Source organism: Alosa sapidissima, chromosome 7 (assembly GCF_018492685.1).
Source record: "Alosa sapidissima isolate fAloSap1 chromosome 7, fAloSap1.pri, whole genome shotgun sequence".
Taxonomy (NCBI): Eukaryota; Metazoa; Chordata; class Actinopteri; order Clupeiformes; family Clupeidae; genus Alosa; species Alosa sapidissima.
In genome coordinates this window covers 27,923,235-27,945,623 of record NC_055963.1, presented here as the reverse complement: position 1 = coordinate 27,945,623, position 22,389 = coordinate 27,923,235, and the positions used below count along the sequence as shown (strand labels likewise).

The 22,389-nt window shown below is 44.0% G+C and overlaps 2 protein-coding genes across 4 annotated transcripts; one reads left to right on the top strand and one right to left on the bottom strand.

Moving 5' to 3' along the window:
- The first annotated feature begins 8,895 nt into the window (after nt 1-8,895).
- Nucleotides 8,896-17,202, top strand: vwa1 (von Willebrand factor A domain containing 1). The gene is made up of 6 exons (XM_042097409.1): nt 8,896-9,350; nt 12,658-13,215; nt 14,137-14,463; nt 14,662-14,937; nt 15,121-15,399; nt 15,680-17,202. The coding sequence occupies exons 1-6, from the start codon at nt 9,263-9,265 to the stop codon at nt 15,706-15,708; spliced, it is 1,557 nt and encodes a 518-aa protein (XP_041953343.1). The 5' UTR covers nt 8,896-9,262; the 3' UTR covers nt 15,709-17,202.
- Nucleotides 17,203-17,726: 524 nt separating this feature from the next.
- Nucleotides 17,727-21,805, bottom strand: otud3 (OTU deubiquitinase 3). 3 transcript variants are annotated; one of them, XM_042097412.1, is made up of 8 exons: nt 21,662-21,805; nt 20,431-20,763; nt 20,173-20,321; nt 19,952-20,064; nt 19,675-19,797; nt 19,284-19,419; nt 18,965-19,167; nt 17,727-18,635 (listed from the first exon to the last, which is right to left on the bottom strand). In XM_042097412.1, the coding sequence occupies exons 2-8, from the start codon at nt 20,634-20,636 to the stop codon at nt 18,471-18,473; spliced, it is 1,095 nt and encodes a 364-aa protein (XP_041953346.1). In that variant the 5' UTR covers nt 20,637-20,763; nt 21,662-21,805; the 3' UTR covers nt 17,727-18,470. The 3 variants fall into 3 exon arrangements, with proteins under 3 accessions (XP_041953346.1, XP_041953348.1, XP_041953347.1); XM_042097414.1 differs by lacking the exon at nt 21,662-21,805 and adding an exon at nt 21,363-21,481; XM_042097413.1 differs by lacking the exon at nt 21,662-21,805 and adding an exon at nt 21,070-21,237.
- Nucleotides 21,806-22,389: the final 584 nt, after the last annotated feature.

Below are 22,389 nucleotides of genomic sequence, written 5' to 3'. Positions count from 1 at the left end.
TATATATATATATATAATATATAGGCATTACATTTTTACATTTAATATAAGCCTAGCGTTACCAATAACGGCCACCAGGTGTTACTAAAAGTCTTATGTGAAGATGTGATGTGCACGCGCTACAACACCTCATATGTTTTACATCTGAGACTTCAGAAGCACCAGGACTGCATAGCATTATTGCCTTGGTGTAACGAAGACCTATCGCCACAGAAAAAAACGCAATGTTTGCAATGGTGCAAATGAAGCAGAAACTAATTGTTAATTTATTGGATACAATGGAATCTAAATATTACAATTACTCTCAGACAAACATAAGTTAATTGAAGTTTGTAGGCCTAGTCTAATACAATGTCAAACATTTCTTTCTGTGATATTTGGAAGTAAACAAGCCATAGATACAGACACATAACACACATTTTATATGTTTAGCCATCTTTAATTTCAAAATGGATTATCTTGTTAGGGCCGACTCTTTTTCTGAGAATCACCCTGTTCTTCTTATCAATGACATCCATCCTCATATCTGGCACCAAACACAAGTATGGGTGCTTGGGTAGTAGGATAAGCATCCAGGTTTGATTAAGTATGCACCTCATATATGGGCCCACATTTCCTCCCTGGAGCTATCATAACATCAATCTAGCAGTGGAGCTATGTGCTATGGATGTTTTGACATGTAATCCAGATGTGATCTAGCAGTCGGCCACATTAAGAGCATGCTCCCTTGGCAGTGTGGTTTTGTCTGAATAAGGAGATGCACATCTGAAGGGCACTGGTGACTCATCCGACTGCAGTCTAATCCCCCCCCCCGTCAGGCTGAGGACCTGCCCATGTTATGTATTCATTGGGACTGGGACTGGGAGGACATATATCTCTTTTGAAATATACATAAAGAAAGAGAGAATGAAAGAAATAAAGAAATAGAAGAAATGAACACAAAGAAATATAAAGAAAGACAGAAAGTCCCCAGTCATTTAAAATGATTTCCTATCATTTACCCCTGCCCTTTGTCTTTGGCTCTGACTCACTAACACCAGTTCCTGCCAGGCACTATCTCTGCTCTCACAATAATCAGCACCCTGATTGGCGTAAGGGAGTATATGGGAGGCATGGAGCCAACCAGAGGGGGATTACTATGGAGGCGCAGCAGGAATCAGTACCACTAGTGAAGATCTGAGTGCTTTGCCAAAATAATTTACCGCATTGTCAGTGCAGGACTCCCAGCCTACACTATGTTTATTTAAGTTTCCATTGTTCATCCTGTTTGAACAGGGACAGCTCATATTATCCCTTCCTGTCAATTACTTCCATTGTATCTCAATTTAGAAACACTTTTGATATATCCTCCTGTGCTGTGTGCACAGCAGCTAACGATGAAAAGTCATAGATATTGCATCGCCACTGAGTCTTGGTTGAGAAGGCAGGGCATCTTTAGTGCCTCTGTGATCCCATTAAACTGCTAACTTACACGTACTGTAATGTTGTTTACATGACCTTCATATCATTGTTTTAGGCCGGAATTCAAAACAATACTGTTTATGAAGACTGGGCAATTAATTCACATATGAATATACAGTGCCTGTAGAGGTTTTATTTGTGGTGTGGCCTACTGGTTTGATGCTGTTAAAATACCAGGTGGGTGAAGCAGAGTCACCCCAACCATATCTGTGTCCATTTGTTGACTCACAAAATAAAAATAACAAAACTACTAACACTTGCTTTTTCAGTATTATCATATCATCTCTAAATATTTTTACAGGCCGACTTAAAAATAGAAATGTCTTTCCCAAAAGGTGCTATTTAGATATTCATTTTATCCAAGCGCAATTCATCTTTCCTCAATATGAGAATGCTACACAGGCTTGTTGCCACACATGCTGTAGTGGTGAAGAGACCCAGCAGTTGTGTAAACTGTGTATCTGACACAGGAGGTCACGGCTGAAATATCTATTTCACAAATCTGGCTCCCGTCAGGTCTCATCTTTATCTGCCCCCGCGCATCATCCACTCTGTTGTTTATTTCCATTCCCACAGTAAACATAGAAGGTCCAGCGCCCAAAGGGCAGGACGCTCGCCCCGTCCTCTCATCTCGTCCTCTCTGGGGAATAAAACTGACAGATCCCAGCACATTGGACTGTGCTGAGCTGTGCTGTGCTTTTTCTTTGGGGGGGGGGGGGTCTATTCCCTGACTTCAGACATGTTGTAGACAGAGTTACTAATACTGGACAGGCCCGAGCATGCCCCCAGAAGGTTGACACAACCACTGTCAGACACAATGCCTCTCCTCTCCTCCCCTCTCCACTCATCTTCTCTCCTCCTCTCACTTCTCATCTGTCAGCATGAACAGAAGTGGGGCTGGATGAGTCAGGTTATAAAGATCACCCCAGGGGCACCAAGAAGGAGGTATCGGTGAGCAATATCGGTGAGGGGAGGATCTCTGCGCCAAGGAGGAACTGATATTTAGGTATGCTTGTAAGCAACCGGGGTGACAAGAGTACACTGTCATCAACCTGTCATCAACACCACACCTACACATATGGGAGAGGGAGATACACAACACACGCAGACACAGACACACAAACAAACACATATACTCACACAGATACGCCTACACACATGAGGAGAGAGAGAGAGAGATGAAAAGGTATGCAGTGATAGATGGCACTGTGCAGCCAGCATATGGCCACATGCACACACACACACACACACACAAATGCAGAAACACACACACACATACAGACGTGGCTATTTGAAGTTATCTGACATGTGTTGTTTTAAGAAACTGGGATGTTTTCTGTAATCACATTTGCAAATGAATCTGTCTGGACAGGTCTCTGCTTTGCCACGGAGGGCCTGAGCGAATTTGGCAACCAATGAAAGGCTGTATAAAATAAACACTGTCTCTTCTACATCCGTCCATTCATCTCTGGGAAACACACAAAGAAGATCATAAAGGCCGCTCACAGGTGCTCGTCGGTATTATATTTGGGGCATGCATATATACAGTGCTTTCTGTGAGCACGTTCAAATGATGCTAAGACTTCAGAAGGCATTCTTGCCACTTCTTCTCTCCCACTGTGGTGGTGTGCATGCTGTGGGTCCATATGGTATGGAAAGGATTGCACACATGTGTTTGTAAGTGTGTGTATGTGTGTGTGTGTGTGCTTGTGAGGTGTGTGTGTGTCTGTGTGTGTGAGAGAGAGAGAGAGAGAGAGTGTATACAGTATGTGTGCCTGTGGGTGCGTATGTGTATTTCTGTGTATACGTGCATGTGGGTGTTTGGAGGAGTGCGCTAGTGTGCGAGTATGTGAAAGGCAGCTGTATTCTACTATGGGGAATGATGGGGGTGGGTGGTGCAATGAGACATGACTAGGGGAAAAGTAAAGGATATTGCAGCTGTACAGTATTGCCGCCAAGTCGATTCAGGAGCCAGGAGAATAGACGCACACTCACAAAACCCAAAAGGAGGACAAAGAACAGAGGGAAGAATGAAAGGGGAGAGCAGAGATCCGTGGCCTTATAAAAAGCTGCGCGCATGGAAACGACTGCAAAGAAAAGGAGGGCAGGAATAAAGAGAGAGAGAGAGCGAAAGAGCGCAGGAGAGAGGCAGGGAGGAGTGCAGAGTTGCATGCACCTCAAAGGAATTCAGGCAATGCTCAGACTGATGTAAACACTTCCAGTGACTGGGAAGCTTTACTTTAAGAAGAGAGAGGCTTTTGGTGTATGGTGTTATTAAAAAATCTGCTGCTGAGTGTGAGACTCTTCAGTCTGAATAGGGAAGGTTGATGTGTTTCTGACTCTGATGATTCATGTTGTTGACCTTTCCCTCAAACCGCTGGACACTTTCCGCTCCAATCACGTACCATTCCAAACTGGAAGCTACAGTAAACGTTTGACACTTACAAAAACAAACAAAGAAACGTACCAGAGTTCAGAACCCAGCTTGATGAGGAGTATTTCTGTAATTATACTGAATATTTCTGTAAATAATACTGTTGTTTCACTGATTCTGAAATTCATTATTCGTTGTCACTACGTCATAGAAACATTAGCAAATAGGGATAGACTGAAACTCTCCCAAAAAGACCGACAAAGGACTGTTTGTTGGAGCTCTTGAACCCTGGCTACCCCCTGTGCAGCACCAAAAAGCAATAAATCCAAATCTATCAGAAAAAAACAATGGCTCTGGTCTCCCACAGGTCACAACTGAAATGATTCTCTGGAGAGGGAGTCAGCTTCAGACTGAGTAGAAAGAAAACGCGAACACAAGGGCCACTGAGGAGCACTAAACTGTACTATATTTCATCATGGAAAGGTCTAATGCTACGCAGAGGGTGTTGGCCCCTTGCATGTTGGAAACACTGAGCGAGCGCTGCATTTAGCTGAGCACATTTTCCTGATCATTTCAATATGAAAACTTCTCAATGGCAACTGTTACACAGGCCTCTGTAGCAACACAAAGAATTTATTGTTGCTGTACTACTCTCTGACGTCAGATACGGATTGGTTCACTAACTTAATCTGAAATGTTTCATTATATTAATAATGGACAGTGGAGTCTAAAGCATGATACAAAGGTACAGAGCCGGTGTGGTCAGGGGGGAAGCATGTCATAATATATGGCTTCCCCCTCAATCTGTTCTGTTCCAGTGGCCCCTGGCATTCCAAGCTTAATGGGATATCCTGTCTAAATAGTCATGTCTGTACAATTCTTCGGGAAAAGTTAAGTCATTAATGCTATTCAACACTATTCTTTTTTTTTTTTTTGGCCCACCACCACCCCCCCCCCCTCTTCGGAGGACAACTTTATTTTTATTTAAGTAACATATTTTTCAAGTGCAAATACAATTGTCCTACCTCAACCATTTATGTATATGACCGCGGAATCCGTATCATATAGCACCACGTGAATTGAAACATAAAACACATGAAACGCAATAAGGTTACGTAGACAAGTGAGACGGATAGACAGACAGATAGACAGACAAACATACAGACAGACATACAGACAGACAGACATACACGCAGACAGACAGACACGCAGACAGACAGTGGGACAGGACGATGACAGAGCTGACAGTATGGGACTCAGTTCTTTGTAATTAATTGGAAAGGTCTTTGAGTGGTCATGGTAAAGGGCTTTGGTAACATGCTATGTTTGGGTGTTGCTAGTGTGTGTCTATATGTAAAGTGGTGAATGTAGGGGGGAAAGGAGGAAATAAGGTTAAATAAAATAAATAAATGAAGTTTTAATCAATCAATTGATTAATTAACAAACAATCAATTCAATCAAACAAATAAACAGATAGATAAAGACAGAGAAGGGGGCAAGGAAAGGGGGGAGAGCTTGGGGTTATGGTTTTGTTGAATTTAAAAATGATAGAAAGGGAGACCAGATGATGGGATTCTGGAGTCCAGGATGTTAGATAGTGCCTCAGTGATTGTGACCCAAAAAGAGTGGACAGGTTGACAGAGCCACATGGCGTGCAGATAGTCGTCTGTGCTACCTAAAGTGCATTGTGAACAAATATCTGTGTTGGTTAAGCCCATTTTAAACATTTTACTTTGAGTGATGTGAGATCTATGAATGACTTGTATGTGAAATACTGTATAAGCTGTAAATTTGTGTTAGTGGTCATGGAAAATGTGTTATTGCAGATTTGTTCTCAATAATCAGGGTTGGGAGAGAACGCCAAGTCATTTTCCCACTTAGTTATTGGGAGTGTTATTGTTGTTTTTAGGTTTGTGATCAGTGTATATAGCTGGGAGGTTAATTTTTTGAAGTTATTCATTTTCATAATTTTTTCTACAAGTTCATATGGTTGTAATGTGTTGTTGGTGAGGCTTGTTTTATCTTTAATTTTAAGTTTAAGCTGTTGATATTGAATCATGAAAAATATAAAAATCATGATCCCACTGATGTCTATTCCATTTGAAACAAAATCTTCATTTCAACAACTCACGGTCACGTGGTGACTCGCCGGTATTCCGACACCTGGGGACCACATGTACACCCACTGGCCCCGTCACAGCATGGATGGGTGAACCTTGAGAGGAGGAAGGTGTGGACATTAGGGCTGAAAGAAAGGGAAGCTGTGGTGACGCAGGTGTGCAGGGGGTCAGAAGAAAGCAGGAAGACTGCGGGCATCTCGGAGGTAGCTAACGAGCACGGAGTCCGCTGGCAGGAAAACTCCCCTGAACTTCCCAACTATTTATAGTTTACTTGGACATTCTTTGTTTATGTCTGTTCCTTTGGCACATGAAGAAGGAGGAGGCTAAAGTGTTTATCCTTTCATGCGAGCAGAGATTTTGGTTTGTGTTACCAGATAAACACATACCCCTCCACACCTGTAGTACTTGGGCAAGCCACAACAGACAACCCAAAAATCTGTTCTTACCTCACTTTAGCAGGGCTGTAGTGGAGGCTAAACACAAGTAAATGCAGTTAATCCACCTCTGACATTACAGAAATAGAGTGTATCCATCTCTTATTAGAGTTTATCCACCTCTCCAAAAAGTTTATTCACCAATTGGAACTTTTAACATTCAAAAATCACACTGTATTATCCACATTCACAATATGTACACTCTAAGAACCATCTAATACCACTGGTATTGTTATAAACATTGGACAATAACCTTGACCATCATCAAGCATGTTCTGAATGCCTTTTTTAAAAAATCCGATACCGCATGGCGCAGTCCACCTTACCGTGACCACAGAATTCATACTTTACCCACCTCTTATTTTACCACTACACCCCTGCATTCTAGTGTCCGTAATCTCTAATGGCCTTTTCGTGTTTTCTTGTAATCTTCTGTGTGAGATTGAATGAGACTGACCTTCACTCATGTTTGCTCATCCCTTAGTTTTATTTCAAACAAAACTGCAGTGGAATGCTTTCCTACCACCATCCCCAAAATCACATCACACACGATAAACAAACACAGCTAAATAAACGATCTGACCAAACAAATCCTAAAAAGCTCATTTTTATTAAGGTCTCAGGCTATTCTCCATATTTGTAAAGCCAAAGTGATAAGAATGGTTTTAGATGAATGATTATTTGTTTGACAAATAAATGTGCTGCTCAGTATAAAACTTCATGTAAGAACTTTAAAATATTAATTATTACTTTTTTGTAACATTTTAGCTTACTTTATGTCTATTATTTGCTCAAAATCTGTAACATGAAAACACAACCATTAAAGCGATGTCCCATTTGCAACATGGCTTTTCAGAAATGATTCCTGCCATTCCCTACCCTGATTTTCCATTATGCCAGGGCAAACATAATTGGGCAAGGCCATTCCCTGGGGTCCCAGCACCATCCCCTCCTTACCCTGTCATACCCACTGGCAAGCACAGCCACTTTGAGGCCAAAAGCCCTTATAAGTGCTTCAATTAAAACAATGCATACTAATTGTTATCTTAAATGCATGCAATCAACCCCTATAATTAAGTTTGTGAAAGCATCTTCACCTATCAGATTAAGTGTTTAACTCTGGTGCTAATTGTACATTGTGAACACCATCTCCGTCTTCTGTTAATGTTTTCTGTATGTAACAGAGAAAATAGGGTTACACTGACTTTCTCATCCTCTTTCTCAGACTTCACTTTTATTCTTACCAAACGTATTCATTGCAATGGCATCACAAACCACCACGTGAAACAGGACAAAAGACGAGAAAATCCATTAGACACTTCTATATGTCTCACATTATACATGCATTCATCGGCTGCAACACACGCACGCACGCACGTACGCACACACACACACACACACACACACACACACACACACACACACACCCTCTCTCTCTCTCTCTCTCTCTCTCTCTCTCTCTCTCTTTTCACCAAAAGTTTATCCAGGTGCAGAAGAGCAATTGATTTATGCCTTTTGTGTGGCCTGCTCATGTCATGTACGGATCTGCACATATGATGTGAGTCACATGTGAGATGGGAGCTGCGTGTCAGCACAAGTTCACCGTGAGGAAGACCGCCTCAACAGCTCAGAGTTGTCTGGGTGGCCACTTTCTAGAGCATTCAATGAGTGTCATGCAGGTTGCACCTAGAAATAAAAAGGCATACTTTACATACATAATTACTGACATGAGTTTGACAGTTGTACTGGGGACAGCATATGCAGTATTACCCAACAGCTGCCGGATTGTACAATAAATGTTGTATTACTCATGGTGGCCTTTGTTGGTAGGTAGTCTGTATTTGCTAACTAGGTGTGTGGTCGGGTTCTGCTCCCAACACTAGCTGCTGTGCTGACTCAGCAGATGCAGAGATGTTTAAATCTCTGGTCTTGCATCACTTGTAATTTCTTCATGAATATAGATTGACAATATTCCTCAATATTCAAATAATAGCCTATACTTTCAGCCTTTTAGTGAAGTGATTTAGCGAATAAATTATTCCAATTTAATTCAACCTTTAAGACACTCCAAATGTATTATTTACACCTCCTGAGAATATAGGCGCTCTATTTTTAGTCACAGAAGACACACGCAAGATCCTATTCGTGGTCAGACACCAAGACTACAGATGGAAAGATTATTTCTGAACGCCAAATGCACATACACTTTATGTTCCTCAGTCAGTCCGGCCAAAAACATTACTCTGTCATGTTAACGACAGGGATGCCTTCTTTTTAATTGAGCCAGATGGGTTCAGATGTCCTTTAATTATGTACATTTTGAGGCGATGAACTTGGACGATAGCCTGCTGTTCTACGGTAGGCTAACGAGTTTAAGTTTGCCTCATGCTTCCATTAATAAAGTATATGAAATAAGATAATGACAATGACCAACAACCTGGCACATGTCCAGACTGACGACGCTTGGCCACTGCCCTTTCTATACTAAGACGAGAGAGGGAGCGAGAGAGAGAGGGAGGGAGAGAGAACGGGTATGAATGGGTCGCGTTCAGTAGCCAAGGAGCGCACGAGAAGTTATGTTGTTCGTTTGATTCAAAGCGAAGGAAGGAACTTGGACAATCAGCCCCAGACTTCACAGAAGATTCATTTTATGATATAAAAAAAAAGCTATCGGCAAAATACAACTCTTACGGAGTCATTAAGACTGGACTACTCAGCACTCTTCTGAAAATCCTGTTATGGTTTTGAAACGCACAATGTTTGACGGGGAATGCACAACTATGCTCTGAGCTGAAGCGACGGTTCGGGCAATGAACGTTTTGTCGTAGAGAGCTTTGTGGAAAATATTCTACGTCTCTGAAACTCTCATATAAATGGCAATGGGTTTTCCGTTTATTCTCACGCTATTCTTTGCCAGCGTATTACTGTGTAGGACTAATTCACAAACAGTACCTGACACAGGTGAGTCGCTTCAGGTCGGCTGGGTGATCGTGTGTGAGACTTTTTAACATGCCAGCATGCACTAAGGTGAATTATTCTATGTTCCATTCATCAAGTTTAGTCGAGATAAGAAAACAGTTATTAATTTGATTAGATTCTTCAGATTTGTTTCAACATAATGATCAACAAAGATAGCAGACGACTACATTCAGATTCAGTAAATACAAATTATGTTCCTTCCAAACATCTTCAAATAGGATTCCTGTAAGTTTGGGTGGTGCTGATTGGGTACCCCTGTGTAATTGAACTAATGTTGACATGAGATGTATCATCTCTATTTCTGTAAGTGAAAAATAATCCTAAAATATGCCATGGTGCTCATGAAACGGGTATGCTGTGGGCCAAAAATGTATACATACTGTAGACAGGGACCTTTAAATATTTTTATCAGACTGATGTGTGGTCTATGACTTTAAACTGTAAACACATACAGTATGGGCTATGGGCGTTTCCAAAACCTATGGGCATATGTGTATACACATTTGTGTGTGCACACGCACACGCACACACGCACACACACACGCACACGCACACGCACACGCACACGCACACGCACACACACACACAACACAGAGAGAGAGAGAGAGAGAGAGAGAGAGAGAGAGGAGTAAACAACTCACAGGTCCAGCCACTGTCTTATTTTGTAAATTGTCTTGGTGACACCCTGTCACAATAGTGGCATAAGTCTCCTCTCCAAACTTGCAACAGTGTCCAGTTCTCTGGGGCCCTCTGGCTTCTGCCTCGGATCTGCTCTACACAGAGATAAGCATAGATCTTTTCCCTGCAGTATTTCCCATTAGCCGTGACCCTTCAGAACACATATGCAAAGGTCAGTGATACCTAAAGGGCCGTTCTACATGATTAGCTGTAGATCACCGCACACTCCCCCCAAGGTACAAAGTTTGAAAGGTTAAGGACAGAGTACACGTGTAAGGGGGCTTTTCCTTTGCGAACAAAAGGTTATGAAGGCCATAAAATTGTGGAATATTTCCAAAGGACCTGTTTCCCTGCACACTATCAAATGAAATAGTGTGATAAAGGTAGATATGTCATCTGTTGAGAAAGAAGTGAACACAGCACAGGACCATTAAAGGAAGGTATTTGCTCTTTAAAGTTCCTCTGGAGTTCAAGTTGCATTTTTCCTCCTGGCTAAAAAGCACATAAATCAGGAGATTGCTAAATTGCATTTTATTTTCACATCCTACAATGAAATCAGCTAGTGCTGACTGTCATTAGGGTATTATAAATGTAATTTTCAACTTGATCCACATTCTGCTTTTGGATAGATGTTACTGTAAGTTGGCCCAGAAACAAAAGGGTGACTAATTGAATCCAAATGACCTCCCCTGAATTTGTATCCATCTTGTGAACCCAGATTCAAGACTACACACAAGTAATTAGGCTGTTAAAAAAGAGGCCTACATTTACTAATGTACACTTGGAAAATCTTGTGCATATTCAACTGTCAATACAAGAGGCATAGCAATGGGGCTGTCTGAAAACAAACTAAAATAAGACATTGCCAAGATTCCCGTGGCCTAGAAGATGCCCACTTGGCACTTTTGCCTGCAGTGCACCAGTGGGCAGAATGTCCTGGTATTTACCCTGCTTTTACGTAACTCTACCCACCAGCTCCCTCTTTCGTCCTGCCTCACTCTCTATTCCTCTCTCTCTCTCTCTATCTTTCCCTTTCTGTCTGTGTTACTATCGGGATCAGAACTGGAATAGTAAGAACATTCCATCTCTTCTTGTGTGGAACTGCCAAAAGTCACCTCCCTTGTCCCTCTGTCTTCTCTCTCTCCCCCTCTCTCCCCCTCTCTCCCTTTCCCTGCTCTTTCCTTCCCCCTCCTCCACACACCATTAATATCCAGTAGTCCTGCTGTTCTCCCACTCCTGATCCCTTTCACCATCTGTTTGTGTTTATTTTCACCTCTAATGTAGAGGCCGATTCATGCCAGCAAAGCCATGAGACTATACAAAAAAATCACTATTGCCTTTACAAATATCTTCAATTCATCTTTCACCCCTCACTGCGCACCCTCTAAATCTGACACTTTCCCTGTCTTTATTTTTAGCGTGTGTCTGCCCGCCTCTGATCCTTCTTAAATAACCTGTTTCCCACTCATTTCCGTTTCCCTCTCTTTCTTTCTTTCTTTCTTTCTTTCTTTCTTTCTTTCTTTCTCTCTCTCTTGCATTGCTGTTGCTTTACCTCTCCTAGCCCCTGGATTTTCCCTCCTCTAACGCCCACCCCATAAAATTTTAATGACTTTGTGACAGTTTTGTTCCAAGGAGGTAGAGGGTGAGAGCAAAGGAATCTGGCTGCTGTAGGAAGCTTATGTGCATCGGATTCTGGTGTTTGTGGAAATGTGTGTGTGTGTGTGAGATAGAGAGAGAGAGAGAGAGAGAGAGAGAGAGAGAAAGAGTGTGTGTGTGTGTGGGAGATAGAGAGAGAGAGAGAGAGAAAGAGTGTGTGTGTGTGTGTGTGAGAGAGAGAGAGAGAGTATGTGTGTGTGTATGTGTGTGCATGTGTGGAAGGGAGGAGAACACTGGAAAATAAGGAGAGCAGGCATGAAGGATCTGGAGACTGTACGGAATAAAAGCAATATCTTTTTTTCTTTTTAAAAAAAAAAAAACACTTACAGTATGCATGTGCACGGTGCATTGTGGGAATGTTTGTAGTGTTGTTTATATGTTTTTACACAGTAATAAGTGAGCGGATATTATGCACAACATTCCTGTAGGATAATGTTCCCATGCCTGGAGCTGCACATAAAACCGCAAACTACCCTTAAATGGCTCACAACTTTCCTACCATTTTACCATAATGAAGAGGCTGTAGTAACCTCCCTTGTTAAATACAGCGTGTTTGTTGTAGGCTGGCCCTATCCTCTGTCTTCACTCTCTCAGCATTATCTCTCTTTTCCACACCTTTCTCTCAACACCCACTCATCTTCCCTGTCTGCGCCCTCAATGGGTAGCGCTCAGTAAAGTCCATGAAAATATTATTACAGTTGCATACAAATATGTGACTTTTTCGTGTTAGCTGCATACTTTCCACATTGCACACCAGATACTTTTTTTTATTGAAACTTTTATTCTGCTTTACTGTGGCTCACAAGCGCATGTTGTTTAGTGCTTTTCAAGTTGTTTATACAATCAACAAATTATCCAATGTAATGGGCAGTTAACGTCCATTTGTGTGCAACTGGCAACTTAACCTTGGTCTCATTTCTTCATCTTTATTTCTTGTTTTCGTCTCCTTCTGTAGTGCTGAACTGCTGTGAGGGAGATGTGTTGATCTTGCTGGATGCGTCCGGCAGCATTGCGTCCTATGAGTTCTCGCACATGGTCAGTTTTCTGGCCGAGCTGCTGCAGCCTTTCTCCCTGGGCCCTGAGGAGGTGCGCTTCAGCCTGCTGCTGGTCGGCACCGAGCCGCGCGTGGAGTTCGGCTTCGAGACCCACCGCACCCAGCAGGCCTTGCAGGAGGCCCTGCGCCAGGTCAAGCAGCTCCGCGGGGACACCAACACTGTGAAGGCCCTGGAGATAGCCGGTGAGCGGCTGCTGCCTCAAGGGGTCCCGGGCGGAACCAGGCCCAACCTGCCCCGGGTCCTGTTGTGGCTCACAGATGGCGTGGACCCGGGACAGGTCAGCAAGCCCATGAAGGAGCTGCGCAACGAGGGTGTGGACGTGCTCGTGGTCTCCACGGGGCACGGGAATTATCAGGTGCTACGCGAGGTGGTGTCCGCACCTGTGGAGGAGCACCTGTACTTTGTGGACATCGACGACATTAACATCATCGTGGAGGACGTGAGGAACGCCATCATCGGTAAGTTCCTCAGGGTGCATGACTGCAGTGGGGTGAGCAGTGGAACTGCACAGAGAAAGCCTTTGATGTGTTTTTGTAAGGCTGTTCAAGCTCTGCGCGGCCACACACTGAACTCAGAGTCTCTGGAAAGTAGGCCACTGTGCTCCTCCGATCTGACGCTAACTCTTGGAGACAGTGAGACAGCGAGACAGTGAGACACAGACACGCGGAGACATGGAGACGCAAGGGGAGGCAGGCACATGGAGAGTGGCCCTGAAAAGAGAGAGAGCGAGGAGGTATTAATATAGAAATTATTCAATCAGCCACTCTTCCTTCCCATCAGCCCCCTCTCTCTCTCAGCCCCCACCCCCTCCTGCCCCCCACTGTGCCAGACAAGTGTATTTATAGAGAGCATTTTCTCCTTGTGGAGATTGGATAACAACCAGGCCACACACATAAACACTTTCAAAAGATTTGTGTCCTGTGTACTGGGCAACATACGTACATAGTAAATTGTGTACATGTGCATTATTTTTAGGCAGAAGGTAAATATGGTATTGACTGCCTAGCAATGGCCAGAGTTACTTATTCAAGTGACAGTGAAACCCCTCAAGAGACGGTAATTCATCACCAAAGCATCCTCTGACAGTCTTGTCTATTTTGAGATGTGGGCTTCATGGCATGGTGTTCTGAATGCACTGCAATCCTTGTGTCTGACTAAACCCCCCCCCCCCCTCTCTCTCTGCCACACTTACTTCCCTCCCCTCACTCGCCCCCACTCTCTCTCTCTCTGTCTTACGTTCTTCTCGACTGTGTCTTCCCCCTTCTCGCTGTCTGTCAAATTTTCTCACACACACACTTCTCTTATCCCTCTTCCCTCACTCCCTCCCTCTCTCTCTCTCTCTCTCTCTGCTTGTTTGTTTGTGGCCACCCCCGTGTCAGAGATAATTAGGGCGGAGCGGCTGCAGGTGCGAGATGTGTCCACCCGCAGTGCTACGCTGCACTGGCGGCCCGTTCTGGCAGGCTCTGGCTACTATGACATCAGGTTTGGCCCTGTGCCCTCTGGAGCTGAGACTGGCCCCGCCGGGGGCCCCGGCACAAGCCCCGGAACCGGCGCCGGCCACCACCAGCGCATCAGCCGGCCCGGCGATGCCAAGACTGCCCAGCTCACGGGCCTGAGGCCGGACACCAAGTACAAGGTGACCCTGAGGCCGGAGTCGAACCTGGGCATCCTGAAAACCCTGACCACTTACTTCACGACGCAGTCAGGTGAGCTGAGTGGGAGACAAGGCTGTGTCCAGAAACAAGAGTGGAACAGGGAATACTCAGAGACACAGGAAATACATAATAACGTATAATTGAAAACACATGGAATGGATTATTTAGCCATCGCTTTCTCTTGCTCACTTCCTCTCTCTTCCAGTTTAATGCTCACACCTCATCAATATATTTCTTTTCCCCATGCAGAGGTGCTGAGTCCGGCTACAGTGACCGTGTCAGAGTCCACGTCGAACAGCGTGCGGGTGAGCTGGGGCCCTGTGCAGCCGGACTCGGTACAGAGCGTCCAGGTGGAGTACTCGGCCCTTCCCGCCGGCAAGCTGCAGATCGCCAAGGTCAACAAACAGCAGAACTACACCGTGCTCCGGAACCTGGAGCCGGACACGCAGTACCTGGTGACCGTGAGCGCCAAGCACGCGTCGGGTGGCGAGAGAGCCATGTCTGTCAAAGTCTGCACCCAGGAAGGTACGCAGGGAGAAGGAGTAGTAGACCGCAGTAGCTTAGGCGAAATCGGGAGGCGAAATTCTCAAGCTGAAATGGGTTTAACCTCCACCACGCCTTTAATGTATTTTTGCTTGCTTCCCTCCCTTTTCTCTCTCCCTCCCTCTTTTTTGTTGTTTGCTCTTTCTCTCTCTCTCTCTCTCGTAGTGTTGCCAGCCCTTGCGGATTTGCAGCTCACCACAGTAGGAAGTGACTCCGTCCAGGTCCAGTGGAAGGGAGCGGAGGAGGGGCTGCGTGGTTACTGGGTTACGTGGGAGGGAGATCAAAGCCGGGTGAGTCAGGCCGCCGCCCGATCCACCCTGTATCTCCCGCCCAGCTCCCTGTCCACCACGCTCAAAAACATGCCGCCGAGCGCCCGCGTCTGCGTATCGCCCGTCTACCGTACGGCCAGAGGGGAGGGTCTGTGCTGTACAGCCCACTTCAAAGGTTAGTGCAACTCCTTATCACCAAGGCACTGGTGTTTGAATTGCAAGTTTCAATACTAGTGTGCTTTTTAAAAATCTATTGATGAATAGGATAAATGGAAGCATTATGTATTTAGCTGGTCAGTTCAAAGTTCATCAAAAGTCTGCACAAGGAAAATATCTTTAACTGTACATGCAGCTGAAGAATCATACATACAAACATAACATACGAAAAGATAATCAGACATGAGCCAGCTGTCAGCTTGAAAACAAGTTTGTAATGTGCATGTTTTTGTGTGTAGATGCATTGACCTGGGGCTACAAATCATAGCCCATAAGCCCTCTTGCAGAAGCCAGCCAATGAGCATCTTGACATGGATGGGAGGACAGGGCTGGAGACGGGAGACCAGACCTCAGAAATCACTGGAACACTTATCGCCAGCAGACGAGAGGCCTCTCCGTCCCTCACACAGCCACACACATGCCTACACGCACGCCTGCGCACACACACACACACACACACACACACACACACATATGTACATGCACACACCCACCCACGCACCCACGCACGCACGCACGCACACACACACGTTTACAATCTGTAATCTGTTGCCTTTGACTGAAAACAGACCCTCAAACCTCAGAACTACCACTGGCATTTACTTTGCGTCACTTCAAACACACACTAATCGCACTACTGAGAGGTTCCGACTTCAGTAGCTATAGGTGCTCTTAGAATTTCTTTTTTTCGCAGGGAAAGGGGAATGTACAGAAAATGAAGTCTTATGGAACAGATTGAAAGAACAGAGTCTTTTGAATAATGTTGCCACAGTTACCCAGAATACTCCCCATTTCACATTTACCCACTTTGTAAAGGGAACAATGAGCAAAACCATGTTTAGAAAATCATGTTCACACGACAGAAAAGTAGCACATATGAAGGGATTGAAAAAAAGACTAGGGCCGCACATTTTGATGCCACTGTGGCTTTCCTGCTCACCAAAACCTCAGCACTTAGTGAAATGTCAGGGGTGGACAGTGGTTGCCCTCTTTTGAAAAACAGCTTGCAGATGTTCTTAGCCTAAAGATGTTACAGATGTTGTTGTGTAGTAGAGGAAGGCCCTTGTTCCGTTACCATCCAGGCAGCCAGGAGCTAAGAACTAAATCAGTGGTCACTCATTCAACTTCGTGTATATATATAAAGCCACAGAATCGTCTCCTTGTTCTTATGGAATATAAAGTTTTCAGCTGAACGGCAGGAATTGCTCTCTCATGTGTTTACAAATCTCTACTGCCTCCCTGTGGATTTGGCCATGATGTACTTTTTTTTACACCTTTGTAAATGTTATTAACTCTAGATACACATACACATACTACTGCTACACTAATCTGCTAAAATATTAAGAACATTTCATATCAAAATATTATGTTTCTGAATGTATAAGATAATTAGCTCCTGCAAAAATCCAAATTCAAAAATGCCTGTTTCAGGGAAACAGCCTTGAGTAATGGGAAACTTCTGACTAGTATATGAATGGTCAATTCAAAAGGGAAAAAATACCTAGGAACAGTGGTGAAGTTACTTGGCTTTTCCAAATGTGTTAATTGTAGGACTGGCATTGTTTTGGCATGCTCTTTTTTGTTACTGTCCTGCTATTCATAGGTTCTTATTATTTGCTGGTGCTAAGAGATATAAAAAGTCATACTTAAAATCATGGAACAGTACTAGTTGAACACACCTGTTTGGTTTTTACAAAGTAGAAGCTCTCATCACAGTAGTTTCACCTTCATTTTCTTGCATTAAACTTGACTGATGATTGCCTTTCTAGTGTGTTTAGAGTGCTTACATTAAAATACAGAAATGTGTGACTTGGGTTAGTGTGTACACTGTAAACAAGTGTTTAAGGAGTTGTTGTGTTTAGCTCATTCTGTCTATACATTAACTTAATGTTAACTCGTATTTCATTTTGTGGAGTTTAATGTTAACTGGACTAACAAGCAAACTTTTCTATAGAAGTTCTCACATTATATGTGCAGTTAGTAGCAAGAGCATTTGTTGCTTACTTCCACAAGATCGAAAAACCACAGGCAGCTTTTGCCTTTTTGTCAGTGTGCTGTTAAAACGTCTTTTAACATTTCTTTGAAAGCTCCTCGATTAGATAACAGAGGAATCATATCTAAACTTGGGACAGCCCAAGAGACTTGTTTTCCATTCCGCAGTCGGTTTTCTTCATGATAGCCGACATGTTGTAAATACAACAAAACAAAAATAAGCGATAAAAAAGTACAGCTGCTTCTACAAGACCCACGTAAAAATGGACATAATGACATTCATAAAAATGCTGATTCGGTATTGCCAACATTCTTCTTTATTGTCAGATTGTACGTCATTCCAAAGAAGAGAAATGATTACTCATCTGAAGAGTCCAAACAGAAGAAAAGCCTTGAGGTTTGAGCTAGTTAAACCATAAGCACTTGCATGTCCGCCGGAGCATGCAATGAAAAAGTCCTGGAGGTAGGGCAAAAGCCATGACCGTAGCTTAACTGGGGATATACTCGAAATAATTGATCGTTCCCATCTGAAACCACCATTATGCAAACACATTCTTTAAATTCCCTTTCAATTTCTTAAATTCTTGCAGATTCTTTGGCTGAAATCAGGCAGAGAAAACTCTGATTGAAGAAACGGGAAGGAAAAAAAGAGAAGAGATCTGATTTTTAAAGTGCTGACTTTATGCAGACAACACTAGCCTGCCTGTAGCTCCACACAAAGCAATGAGGCCAGGCGAATACACTCTAAATACCAAAAATAATTCACACCATTCTCACACGCCCTCACACATACGCACGCGCATGCACACACGCATGCACACACGCATACACACACGCATACACACACACAATTACACACATGATCTCCTGAGAGAAGCAGCGACTGGTCACTCCTCAACCTCAACACACACATGAAATCATCTTCCTGCACCTCGTTCTTTATGGGTTCCACATGGAGAGGAAAAAAAGAAAAGAACTGGTCTCAGAGCAGCTGTTTCCACGCCTCGTGAGTGCGCTCGTAATCATTCAGCCATTGGCTTAGATGCTTAGAGTGTTGAGCGCGGGCACCAGGGTGACCTGCTCAGGTAAGTTCTGGTTCTGGTCATGTGACCCTTTGCCCTGCTGGACCTTCTGACGATGCCGCTCTTCCTGCCTCCTCTTCTTGTCCAGACGTTGCTGCTCCTTCCTCTGTTTGTTAGACACCTAAGGGAGAGTGGGTGGGAATGTGTGTGTGTGTGTGTGTGTGTGTGTGTGGGGGGGGGGGGGGGTTCGGTTAATTCAGGGGACTAATGGATACATTATTATTTTCAGGCAACAGAGCAAGTGGTTCAGTTATATTTCCTCATGGTTGCTCCTCAATGACTCATTGTTTACGTTGCTTGCTAAATTACAATATTCAGAGTATATCCCATAACATGAATCACACACACCAGAAATTACTGCTTTATAATATAATGCAGAAGCAGACCTCTTACAATTATTCATTGGCTCTCAGCAACATGTAGTACAACACTCAAACTTGAAAGTGATACCTTGGCTTTCTGCACAGTGCTGCCATCTGGTGACCCCTTCTTCTCACTGCTCTCGGTGGCCATGCAGCGACACTCGGAGCCCTGCGCCTCACTCCCCGACTCACAGTGGGCAGGGCAGCCCTGGTTCCTGAGCTCGGGCTCCAGCCACTCGGCATGGCGCGGCTGCGTGGTGGCACTTGAGTGACACAGATTCTCTCCTTGACCTGCGATCGAAATGACATGCGAGTGAGGAGTTAAGAGGGGGTGGAGGGGGGGTGGGGGCGCCCCAAGGGCACGCCGTGGTGCGTTAAGGGCCGGGCTGACAGGCTGATTGACTAACCGTTGGCACTGGCGCTCCTGAGAGAGCTGAGGATCACATCCTCGTCCTCGGAGGGGGAGGGGGAGGCCGGAGGGCCCGTGTGCAGCTCGCCCAGGCCATCTCCAAACTCACGCTGCCGCCGGGTTTTATTCAGGTTCTGCCATTTCACATGCAATGAGGAAAGACAATTTAGGTCAACTACAGGGAGTTAGAGACAGTTACAATGGCAACCAGAAATCCTATCACAATCAGCTAAACTCCATACCTACAACAATCCTTGATATGGTTTTTGCATACATGTCACTGATTTTGATAGATTCTATACAAGTACTACAGGAATGGATACAGAAGGAACCAAAAAAAAATAGCAAGGAGAGATGAATAAAAAGCAAAACATTCCATGGCTACGGACCTCAATACGTAGATGAGATGGGCTTTCAGAGTTGTCGCCTATGTGCCTCACACTGTCATAATGGTCTCCATACCGATAGGCAATATGAAGTTCTCGACAAAGCTGTTTCTCCGAGCCATTTATCTAAAAAAAAAGCAACTTGATTAAGTCATAGATGTTACATATTCTAGCACGGTTTGGAATTTAAACAAAATGGTGCAAATATGAAATAAATAAAATAATGCAACATAAAATGTATCACAGAGACAAAAAGCGACAGACAGGCGGTGATGCTCACCTCCCACAGAGGAGCATTCAGCTGGTGGATAACGACTTTAACCTGCTGGCTGCGAGCAAAGGACACTATGGCGTCGTTCCCTGCAAACATCCCCGGCTGGGAGAGATTTGACACTACAATACAAAGAACACATCATCATCGTCGTCGTCGTCATCGTTTAGAGGTCTTTCATTTCTGGTACATGTCATCCCACACTCTCACAATAGCCCCTGTAATCTCACAGTGTTGGGTGAAGGGCACCTCGTCCTCCACAAAAGGTTCAAAGTCTTGCCGGTGGTCCATCATGTACTGAACGGTCTCCTGCCGCAGGCGCAGGTGACCTCGCGAGTGTCCCTCCAGTTGGTCCCCAAGAGCACGGAACAAGCAGTTCCTGGGGGAGATTGGGGTGGGTAGATGATTGACAGATTAGCAAGTTAGCAACCCAGGAAACCCAAGCAAAGCTTAACCATGGCACGGAAGGAGCCATCCTTTACTCTTACCCATCTCCAGGGACCTCTCTCAGCTTCAGGCCAAGGGCTTGGAGCTGGTTGGAGAAGCTGACAAACTCCTCGCCCTCATCCGCCCCTGGCGGGCGGTTTTTCCTGTCTTTGGCTAGAGCCCGGCGGGCCGCACGCTCATCACGCTTCCTCTCCAAGTCATACTTCCTGTTTCCTCTCACCGGCTTGGCAGACTGCTTCCTAGACATGGTGCTGCTCTCAGCCAATAGCCAATACTTGGAAATTACTTATGCACTGGGACAACCAGTAGATGGAAGAAATCACTCTGTCTCAGTCAAGTAATGATACAGGCAAGTAACGATAATGTATGGAAACCTAGAGGAGAGAAGTGGGAAGTGGAAATCAGTGAATTTACTAACTACACACCCTTTACATATGCACAACCTACCTCATTACTGCAAACAGTGTTCTGAAAGTATGCTACAAGTGGTATGGAAAAATAATAATATTATTTGTAGGCTATATCCTGAAGAATTTTATCAGGACGAGTCAAGTGTAAGAAAAACATATACAGAAAACGCTACAAGGCAGGTGCAATTTCTGTACGCTATAAAACAATTGTAGATGCTTGCTTTGTGGAGTTAAAGTTTAAAAGATGACGACTGTTGACTGAATACGAACCACCTTGGTAGTGCAATTTCCACATGATGCAGCATAAACAACACAGCTTATACTGGCTCAACAGAAGGCAACTTGTCACTGAGTTGCTAAATAACAGTTCAGGATATCCGTACAGATGTGGCCTGACGATCGTACAACTAAGTTACTAACCATCTACGTACACAGTACAGTAGGCCTACACATTTCTTCTGTTTGCTTACCAGCTGTTATACTACGTCACAGAGATAAGTGAAACAACGTACGATACCAAACTTCTTTCTGCTACGATGTAGCTTAGGCCTGAATACGCTTACCTTAAATTACCATCCCCCTATTCATTCTCGTGTGTTTCTAATGTTAAATGTGGAAATGCATCTACTGTTGACGAAAACTATATAAACATGTTGTTCAGTCAACAACCCTGACATGTTTCAGTGCTGACGTTAGGCTTCTTGCTACATGACTAGCAACTTAGCTAGCTAGCTTGGATTGCTGTTTGGAACTGAAGTACTGCAAATAAAACACAGAATTCACACTGCCAATATACTTGACAGTAAATACAATAACAATAGGTCGTAGCAAATTAAATCAATTAAATATGATGAAAACTCACATTCTTCGACGAAAGCGAAGTCGCAAACAGTCCTGACGCAAAGTTCCAACTTGAACATGAAATCAGGCCTACCTAACTAGCTAGCTTGTTTTTAGCCACATACCAGAACTTCCGGTATGATTACGGTGGCCTCATTTGAACAATTTAAATAAATAGGTTAGGCTACATATTCGGTCTTATCTCTCTCGTTGAAGAGAAGGGCTCTTCAAGGAAATAATAACGAAAAACATACCATGTAATAAGTTACCACATATAATTCACATTTAATCACATCATCAAGGCCTATCAATTATAGGCCTATCAAAAAGACAAAATGGAAGAAAAACTAGGGATATTAACCTACCATTGCCATTTTACTTCAGAATAAAGTGATAGCCTAAAGTTTAGGCTATTATCTACAACTAGAAGCTACAAACTCTGTCTTTATTGTCGTCTACACTGTGCTCATCTCAAGTTTTGCATTGCCTTTAACAGACATGTGCCAATCTGACCCAGTCCTGTCTGAAACCTCACAGTGCTTACAATTATGGAAGAATTATGAGTCGAAGTAATAAAGATGCCTGGTTCAGAATATGCAGTAAGCCTATTTCCTCTCACTGAGTCGTCTCTGCACATCTTAGCCCTGAGTCCTCTTGACACAGAAGTTGGACGGCAGTTTGTGGGATACGTGCGTGGGTGAAAACACTTGGGGGGTTTTAGGACAATTCACTGATGGAAGCTAAAGAAAA